The 10415-nt window shown below is 43.5% G+C and overlaps 1 protein-coding gene across 3 annotated transcripts in view; it reads right to left on the bottom strand.

Moving 5' to 3' along the window:
- The window catches only part of si:dkey-97m3.1 (fatty acyl-CoA reductase 1), a 23144-nt gene extending 14176 nt beyond the window's left edge, over positions 1 to 8968 (bottom strand). The window contains exons 1-2 of one of the 3 annotated variants that reach the window (XM_053650580.1): positions 8834 to 8968; positions 1079 to 1284 (exon numbers count right to left, since the gene is read on the bottom strand). In XM_053650580.1, the coding sequence (XP_053506555.1) occupies positions 1079 to 1267 (189 nt within the window). In that variant the 5' untranslated portion in view covers positions 1268 to 1284; positions 8834 to 8968. Of the gene's footprint in view, positions 1 to 1078; positions 1285 to 4867; positions 5104 to 8659; positions 8685 to 8833 lie in introns of those variants that run through there. The other 2 variants (XM_053650581.1, XM_053650579.1) reach the window with 2 other exon arrangements.
- Positions 8969 to 10415: the final 1447 nt, after the last annotated feature.

The raw sequence follows: 10415 nt of genomic DNA, 5'->3' as shown, positions 1-10415 counted from the left end.
ACACACACACACACACACAGTTCAATATATACACAGTCTAACACACACAGTCCAATATATACACAGAGTCCAATATATACACAGTCTAACACACACACACAGTCCAATATATACACAGTCTAACACACACACACACAAACAGTCCAATATATACACAGAGTCCAATATATACACAGTCTAACACACACACAGTCCAATATATACACAGTCTAACACACACACACAGTCCAATATATACACAGAGTCCAATATATACACAGTCTAACACACACACAGTCCAATATATACACAGTCTAACACACACACACACACACACACACACACACACACACAGTCCAATATATACACAGTCTAACACACACACAGTCCAATATATACACAGTCTAACACACACACACACACACACACACACACAGTCCAATATATACACAGTCTAACACACACACACAGTCCAATATATACACAGTCTAACACACACACACAGTCCAATATATACACAGTCTAACACACACACACACACACACACACAGTCCAATATATACACAGTCTAACACACACACACAGTCCAATATATACACAGAGTCCAATATATACACAGTCTAACACACACACAGTCCAATATATACACAGTCTAACACACACACAGTCCAATATATACACAGAGTCCAATATATACACAGTCTAACACACACACAGTCCAATATATACACAGTCTAACACACACACACACAGACACACACAGTCCAATATATACACAGTCTAACACACACACACACAGTCCAATATATACACAGTCTAACACACACACACAGTCCAATATATACACAGTCTAACACACACACACACACACAGTCCAATATATACACAGTCTAACACACACACACACACAGTCTAACACGCACACAGTCCAATATATACACAGTCTAACACACACACACACACACAGACACAGTCCAATATATACACAGTCTAACACACACACACACACAGTCCAATATATACACAGTCTAACACACACACACACACACACACACACACACACACACAGTCCAATATATACACAGTCTAACACACACACCTTGCTCTGCAGCATGGTGTGGATCCTCTGCTGTGAGCTCTGGCCCTGTTTGGTGCGAATCAGCAGGTACAGAGCTTTAACCTCGGGACAGGAACGCAGAAGCTTCTCCACCAACACCTTCCCCATGAAGCCCGTCGCCCCGGTGATCAACACACACTTCCCTGCGTAGAACTCCGAAACACTCGCCATGACCGCAGCGCACACACCTGTGTGAGAGAGAGAGACACACACACACACACACACACACACACACACACACACACACACACACAGAGGACGGGACAGAGAGAAAGTGCTATTGTTATTATTATATACAGTGGATTCAGATCCCTTTACTTGCTGCACACTAAATCACCCGTAATGATGACGTGAAACCATGTTCTTAAAGATTCAGATATTAAGTAAAATAAATACATAAATAAATAAAAAATTTTAAAAGACACAAACGTCTGTCAGTCATCGTGCGAGACAAGGATGGATAAAAATGAGTAAAACAGAGAGAGAGAGCGGGAGAGAGAGACAATACGAATGTACCTTCATGATAACAAAAAAAAACACCTGGATTTAACCAAAACCAACACAGAGAGAGAGAGAGAGAGAGAGAGAGAGAGACAGACAAAGACAAACATGGAAATAAGTATAAATGCAGATTAAGGGATAAAAGGAGTAGAGGAAGTAAAAATAACGTGAAGACAGATAGTAGAGAGGTGTGTGTGTGTGTGTGTGTTTAAATCTAACGGCGCTCATCAAGATCAAACACATTGTGTGGTTGAAAGTGAACACCGTGATGTTCTCTGATAAATCGTACATTAACATCAGAGAGAAACCGTACAGTGTTTTTAACAACACACACACACACACACACACACACACACACACACACACACCCCCCCACGGCAGTGTTACACGAATTTATATTTATCCCTAACGAGTGACACAGAGGCACCGGTGCTGAGGAGGACCTCCCCAAGACCTCCACCGCTGAGGGGGACCTCCCGGAGACCTCCACCCGAGAAGGACCTCCCGGAGACCTCCACCCGAGGAGGACCTCCCCGAGACCTCCACCCGAGGAGGACCTCCCCGAGAACTCCACCCGAGGAGGACCTCCCCGAGAACTCCACCCGAGGAAGGAACCTGTAGAGGAACCAGAACCCATTCTGATCTGTGTTTCTCAGTGTGATTATAAATCATTACAGTCACACTGTGTTATTCCCAAGATGGAAAACCCTGTAGAAACCAGTTAAGATTTATTTTGACTTGTTCCTTAACGAGTCTTTAAAACCGTATTAAAAACGATGCACTATTAAACCTGACGTTCACCCTACTTCCTGTCCGTGATGAGATCAGATTAAAGCTGCTGCTAAACGCTAACACAACAGCCGCCTCCATGGAGATTCTCCATGTTATTTAAACAAACTTACACCGCAGAGGAAACTTCCCGAGTGGTGGAATTACTACACTGGAACATGCTTTCATTTTCTGTCAAACTGGCTCCTGTTCCACACATCTTCTACTAAACAAGTAATGTGGGTTTTCTCTCTCTCTCTCTCTCTCTGTGTGTGTGTGTGTGTGTGTGTGTGGTGGGGGAGCAGGGGAGTCCTGGAGACAAGAACAGACAAGCTCGATCTTTGTCCTTCTTTGGTTAAAGGCATCACAATTGTTCTCCTAGTAGTAGTAATCACCCGCATGCCGTTAGACATTTGAGACATCTTTCTCGTCACCGTAGCAACCACACCAAGCGTCAGTGGTAAACAGGTGCTCATAACGTGGTTTCAGGTTGTCGTACCAGCTGAATAACCGTCTCTGTTCCAGCGGGCTGAACCGCGCTCGACTCTGCGCTCTGATCCCGGCGTATTAACACGTATGGGCACGTGAATAAAATATTTCTCTGGATTGGTGTTCTTCAAAAAGAACAATAAAAACAAACGTTTATGGAAGTTCTCCAACTTATGGTCTGGTTACGTTACAGGAACACGCACAACTTTCAGCTGCGAACCCCGGAGAGACCAAAAGAACAGGAATGACGAGAGAGGAGTAACCTGCTTTAGAGGGAGAACACACACACACACACACACACACACACACACACACACACACACACACATTCCTCTCGGGTCACAGGCGCCACACATTCCTGTACAATGACTCTCCAAAGTAACCTACAACTTTGGCGGTTGACAGCACAGACAAGTCTCGCACATATAACAACCACCAGGCCCAAACAAGAACCTACTATTTCCCATCAATGTGCTAGAACACACTGTTGGTTACCATGACAACGGTAATACAGCCTGAATCATATGCAGTGTTTAAAAACGTTCATACGTCCAGGAGAGCCCCCATTAGTCACGACGTCGTGACGTCTCTCTCTATAATTACCACCGTAGTGTCAGTCACGTTCAAGAAACCACGTTCCTCCAGGACCACGACGTTACATAAACACCACACTAACCACACAGAACTAAACAAGACCTACACGTTTCTACATCAAGTGCACAACACGTGCTAACACCACAAGACGGTACAGTATTACTAAAACTGGATAAGAGGCACAGTATCACGTTGATGTTCCTGATGGTTCGGTTTCATTTCCACCATCTCATGTAAAGTTAGAGGAAGTTCTGATCAGGAGTGGAGGTGGACTGGGACAATACTTTATATAGTCTGGTGCGTGAGCCTCGTTGGCGATCACTCGTGCAGTACGTACGCCGCTTCGTCCTGAGCGCAAGCTTCTAAAGTTGTGTAGTGTGTACTCATCTTCACGTGACCATGCAGTGTGTCAGGACTCGTCAAGAACTTTCAGAAACGTTTCACAGGGCCGAGTAAACTCATCCCGTGTCTGTGTGGCGCTCAAGAGCTCACTCACAAAGCTCCGTTCAGTGAAGTTGGAAAGTTCAGGGCTCCGCCCACCCAAGTACGAACTGCGCAGCGGAAAAACACAAACATTCCTGAACTGTACGAGTGTCGAGCGATCATCACTCAATAAATCATACACAGCCAATACAGCTGCACGTAAACAGTGCCAGACCCATGTAAATTCTTTACAGAGTGATGTAGCTGAGGTTGAGGAACTATCCGAGCCTATCAGATGTGCTTGCTTGCTAGCTAGTTAGCTAACTTTATGCTAGCTGCCCTTATCTGGCATGATGTTATTTCAACTCAAGCTACTAAAACATCCATGGCTGTCCAACTTTAAGGTACAATAGTCATTAGCAAGGACGTCATCCTGTCGCTATCTGCTAATAAGGTTTACGTTCAGTCTGAAGATCGGGTTTAAGAGGCATCTCGTATCTCTCACACACACACACACACACACACACACAGGTTCATGTGTCCTTGTAATCAGAGAGATTAGAAAAGTCACCAACAACTGAAGTGTACCTAGCAGCGAGGTCATACACTTGGTCCTTTATAAACAGTTTCATTTTCTAGAACCTTACATCACCTTTCAGTAAAAGTTGTGTGTAAATGTTTTCACGGACAAAACAAACTAAACATTTCCAGCGTTCGCATTTAGCCACGCCCACAACACGACAAAGGCTATAAAAGTGGAATTATCGGAACGTACTAAATAAACGTCATTCGGATAACACAAGGCAAGTACAGGAAACAAAACCACCGTGTGTGTGTGTGTGTGTGTGTGTGTTTGTAGCTGCACTGTTTTCCAGGCAGCCACGCCTTACATAAACAGGATGTGGTCTCATGCACACACTTCCCACTGACACCGTGTGTGTGTGTGTGTGTAAATTACACTCGTTTCATCATCCCTACACCGTCAGATTCACTTACCATCGATTCTCAAACCCTTTTACTGCTGTTGAACATTCTGGACCGGCTGTGCTCCAAACTGAGGTTTCAGATCGAATATCAGCTTCCTGAGCTACTACGAGGGAGCAGTTACAGCTGTTCCATCATCATCACTCCACACCGAACCCTTTGCATTTCTAACGGCTTCACCACCCGTCTCTAAACGTCTGTCTGTCCGTGCCCGCGTCCGTCAGGCTTCAGTGTACACTACAACTCCTCTCAAAGCGGGAAATAAAACTCGTTTAACACTCCAAAGCACACGTAGACCATGTTCTGCACTCAGTTTTCACGCTCCAAGTTCTGCTGTCGTATACAGAAGGTTATTTTTAGAGCACTAGCCACAAGAAAGAGGTATCAGTGGGAATAAAGTGCAACTCAGCCTAATTAGCCGAGGATATAAATGGTGTCTGATCTTAGACACGTTTTTGTCTCGGTCCCCGAGAAGCCACGGTGAGCTGAACTTACGTCTGTTGTAACGTCAGATGTGAAGTGCTTTAGTTTAATGGGAGATCATTACTGACGCTCCGATCAGGATGTTTACAGACGATACTACTTCTTCTGAAACCGAAACTGATCCACATACCAATCTTTATTTATTTTGTTTTAAAGCTTTAATCAGGAGGTCTATCATACACAGTTAAATGTAAGCTCTCTGCTCACAGTCACTGCTTATTGATTTAAATAATAACAATGACACAAATACTGTTGGTAAACTGATAAACAAGCATAAAATATTTATTTTTAAATATTTTAAACAATAAAGAGTCCTAATTAAAAGTAGACTATAAAAGTGATCCATATTAGGAAAAAGATGGATAATAGACTTCTAAGGAGATAGCGAACTAAAGTTAATGTCAAATTGATATTAAATGCAACCCATAGTAATTAAACATTATTTCATTTCTCATTTTATGAAATTATTATCCATTTTTATATTAAATGATTTATTTATAACTAAGCACATTTTCTGTCTTTACATTTGATTAGTTTGTTTGTTTATTAGTTGTTTAGATGGGTTAAACAGTACAGTGTTGCAATGTCTGCTGATAATATTGTGTTTTGGGGGGATTAAATCAAACTGGAGTTGACTTTTCTGATGATATCTAGCAACCCTGAGTTTAAATGAAGTGGATGCGCTGTCTATTAGAGTTGGTGAAGAGAGAGACAGTGTACTGTATGTTTACACCTACACTTATCTACCTGGAGCATCACAAGTCTCTCTCTCTCTCTCTCTCTCTCTCTCTCTCTCTCTCTCAGGTACTTACTGCCAAGACGAAACCCGGGCACTTGGTGTCCACGTGGCAGGACATGGACATGCTGGACTCAGTGAACAACGCCTTAAAGCCACTTCTCAAGTTCACAGAACTTTACACGAGTGTGTCCTACCTTAAACCTGGGTTGCACCTCGTCATAACAGAGGTTCTGAAACCCTCTGATGATGGCACGTAGCTCACGACAGACATGAAGACAATGGTCATGGACCATCTCAATGAGAAGTCTGATGACCTGCTTGATATGGCATCCTTGGTTGATATTTATAGTGATTAATTATTGATATCGACTGATATGAAAATTATCAGGATCATTTTTCTCACCATATCGCCCAGCCCTACCTGTACCAGGACCTCAGTAACTTACCCAGAAGCCCCTGGGTTTTGCCCTGTGACGTTGTAGGCATCTCTGAACGTCTGAGCCTCCTCCCAAACATCACAGCTTAGGACGTTATTACCCCTCGCTCACTACACCTGAACTTCTCTGTGTTAATACTGTAACAAGTGATAAAACACTACTGTGATAAACACGTGTGCAGTGCACTACAGGAAGTGACATCATGGTGGTCAGTCCATCACGCTATCATCACTCTGCTGGGGTCTTAGATTAGGGACAGTAACTGTAAACTGAACTCTGCTCCACCTGCTCCTGTCTGTCTGACACACACAAAAAGACAAATGGGGAGAGAGAGAGAGAGACCAACAGAAAGACAGGTTTATTTAAAGAACAGGGATCTATCAGAGTCTGATCTTCACAACACGTGTTTGTGGAAGTGTATCATGGCACGAACAAAGGAGATTTCTGAGGACCTCAAAATAAAAAAAAAATAAATAAAAAAAAGTTGTTGAAGCTCATCAGGCTGGAAAAGGTCACAAAACCATCTGTAAAGAGTTTGGACTCCACCACAGTCAGACAGATTGTGTAGAAACGGGGGAAATTCAACACCATTGTTCCCCTCCCCAGGAGTGGAGACCAACAAAGATCACTCCAAGAGCAAGACGTGTAATAGTCCACGAGGTCACAGAGGAACCCAGGGGAACTTCTAAACATCTAAACATTTCCGCCCTTCTGCAGTTTTTTAAAGCTCACGTGGACGAGCCAGAAGACTATCAGAAAAATGTTTTGTGGATGGAGGAGACCAGAATAGAACTTTTTGGTTTAAATGAGAAGCGTTATATTTGGAGAAATTAAAACACTGCATTCCAGCATAAGAACCTTATCTCATCTGTGAAACATGGTGGTGGTACTGTCAGGGTTTGGACCGTTTTGCTGCATTTGGACCAGGACAACTTGAATGAACTGAATCTGAAGAGAAAGTGGGTCATGCAGCAAGACCACGATCCTAAACACACGAGTCGTTCTACCAAAGAACGCTTAAAGAAGAATAAAGGTAAATGTTTTGGAACGGCCAAGTCAAAGTCCTGACCTTAATCCAATAGAGATGTTGTGGAAGAACCTGAAGTGAGCAGTTCATGTGAGGAAACACACCAACATCCCAGAGTTGAAGCTGTTCTGTACTGAGGAACGGGATAAAATTCCTCCAAGCTGATGTGCAGGACTGATCAACAGTTACCCCAAACGTTTATCTGCAGTTATTACTGCACAAGGGGGTCACACCACATACTGACAGCAAAGGTGCACATACTTTTACCCCTCACAGATATGTAATATGTCATTTTCCTCAATAAATAAATGACCAAGTGTAATATTTATATCTCATTTGTTTAATCGGGTTCTCTTTATCTACTTTTAGGACCCAGACCCCCTCAGGTACACGGCCTAAACTCTTCACACCTGAATCAGAGTGACATACCTCTGTAGTATATACAGTAACAGTTCCTACAGCCCACCAGTACAAGTGCACAGCCCTACAGCCCACCAGTACAAGTGCACAACACTACACCTACACACAGTAGTATGCAGTATAAGGTGTTTATTCACTGTTCTGATCACTACACTTCTCCGACTCTCACACACACTTCCGCACTACACAGTGCTCTACACCCACAGAATGCAGGGAAGTGCGCGCGCGCGTGCGTGTGTGTGTATGTGTGTGATGGACGTTACGCCCTGGGTGCCGCGTTTAAAACTCGCACGAGGATTCCAGTTCACGCGCTGACACTCACCTCATCTAGCTAACATTACATTACATTACATTATCTTTCTCTCTCTTCTTGCCGGTTTCCGGTACCGGTTCCGCACACGGCCTGCTTCCCCTCTTTCCTGAGCGAATTTACGGTGACACAAATCAAAATCCCGTCTCACTGAATCCACACGAGCCGCTGAGAGAAAACCCCGAACCCGGTATTTCTGTCAGTTAGCGACATTAGCTAAGCAGCTAGCCTCAGAATGTACCGAGATGTCACATCCTTCCCGGTATTACACACACACCACGACCGCTCCAGAACACACACACCACTATAACTAGGTCTCGTTTCATTTCCGGCGTGTTTATAAAGTTAAAACTGTTAAAACTGAAGGTTACACAGGGAACAGGATTACCTCAGAGGCTAACAGTGATACAGCCGGCATGCTGAGGGAGGAGGAGGAGGAGGAGATGCTTCAGCAGCGGCGTGGAGCATTTTTACCTCAGATTATCACAGAAAAGTGAACTTCTCCACACAAATCAGCGCTAAATCAAACACACTGTTAAATAATGAGGTTTTTCTGTCATACCTTGAGCATTAATTTGTCCGGGGTTGTTTTCGGAGTGTGTGTGTGTAAAGCGACGGTTCCGTCCCTGCGTCTATTCCGGAGTTAAACAGCCTCAGACGCGCTCGCGCGCTCTCTCGCTCTCTCTCTCCCGCGTGTGCACACACACCTGCGCGTTCACGAGGAGGGCGGGCGTGTGCGCGCCTAAAAATATGAGGAAGAGAAACATGGCCTCAGCAGCCAGGCGGGAGATGATTTAACTCTGAAATGTTTGTACAGCAGCAGGGGTTAGACGGGTGTGTAAAGCAGCAATGCAAATGTCCTAAATTAGCATTAACGCTTAAAAGATGGTTCATGAGCTAAATAAACTTACCTCGGGTAGCAGGGACACAGCAAGTCATCCCTAATACATTGATAGAATATCAGACCCTAACTCCCTTTATTATTATTACAATTTTTATAAGTGTTGCAGCACTTTTTGTAACTGTTTCTTACTGTTTTGACAAAATAGCAAAGTATTTAATACTTAATGGAGAAGCCTTTGTTTGTAATGACGCTTCAAGATTCTTCCTGTATGAAGAAATTAATGGGCCGCAGTATTCAGGTGTGATTTTGGTCCATTCTTCTAAACATGTCTTTAAATCTTGTTCAGTTGGATTCGAGTCAGGTGATTGACTGGGCCATTCTAACACCTTGATTTATTTTCTCTGAAACCATTTGAGAGTTTCCTTTGCTGTATGTTGTGGATCGTTGTCCTGCTGGAAGCTCCACCCAGGTCTCATCTTCATCATCCTGGTGGATGGCAGCAGATTCGTCTCAAGAATCTCCCGGTAAAGGGCTCCTTCATCGTTCCTTCAATTATATGAAGTCTGCCAGTACCATGTGATGAAAAACAGCTCCACACCATGATGCTTCACCTCCAAACTTCTCTGTTGGTGTAGTGTTTTTAGGGTGATGTGCAGTGCTATTTCTTCTCCAAACATGGGGTGTAGTATGACTAACTTTAAACGAGCTTCGACATGCCTCTTCTTTAGTAATGAAGTCTTGCAGGGTGAGCGTGAGCAGTGGAGTGCATCGCCTATTGTTTTCTCTGTGACGATGGCACCTGCTGCCTCCAAGTGTTTCTGGAGCTCTTTCCGAGTGGTCCTTGGCTCTTGGGCTACTCTTCTGACTCCCTGGTCAGAAATCTTGTGAGGAGCTCCTGTGCGTGGCCGGTTGATGATGGAGTGATGTTGCTTCCACTTTTAATAGACCATCAATTTACTAACCCAGCTGATATTAATTTGCACAGATAGGGGGTATAATTACTTACGGATTTCAGCTGGTTCCTTGCCTTACCTTGCCTTGGAGAACACGCTAAGAAAAAGCAGTTCAATACTTTTTTCCCGTAGTATCCACTTTATTACACAACTTTATTTATGGACTTTAATGTTGTGAATTCTTTATATGTGTGGATTTCTTGAGTTAATACTGATAATACTGAAAATTTCATGTGAATAACATCATGGGAAATATATTTACTGAAAAAAAAATATTGACACATTCAATACTTATTTCCCCCACTTTATAATCAGCCAGAACATTAAACCCACCTGCCTAATATCGT

Source organism: Ictalurus furcatus, chromosome 19 (assembly GCF_023375685.1).
Source record: "Ictalurus furcatus strain D&B chromosome 19, Billie_1.0, whole genome shotgun sequence".
NCBI lineage: Eukaryota > Metazoa > Chordata > Actinopteri > Siluriformes > Ictaluridae > Ictalurus > Ictalurus furcatus.
This window is presented reverse-complemented; position numbering and strand designations above follow the sequence as displayed.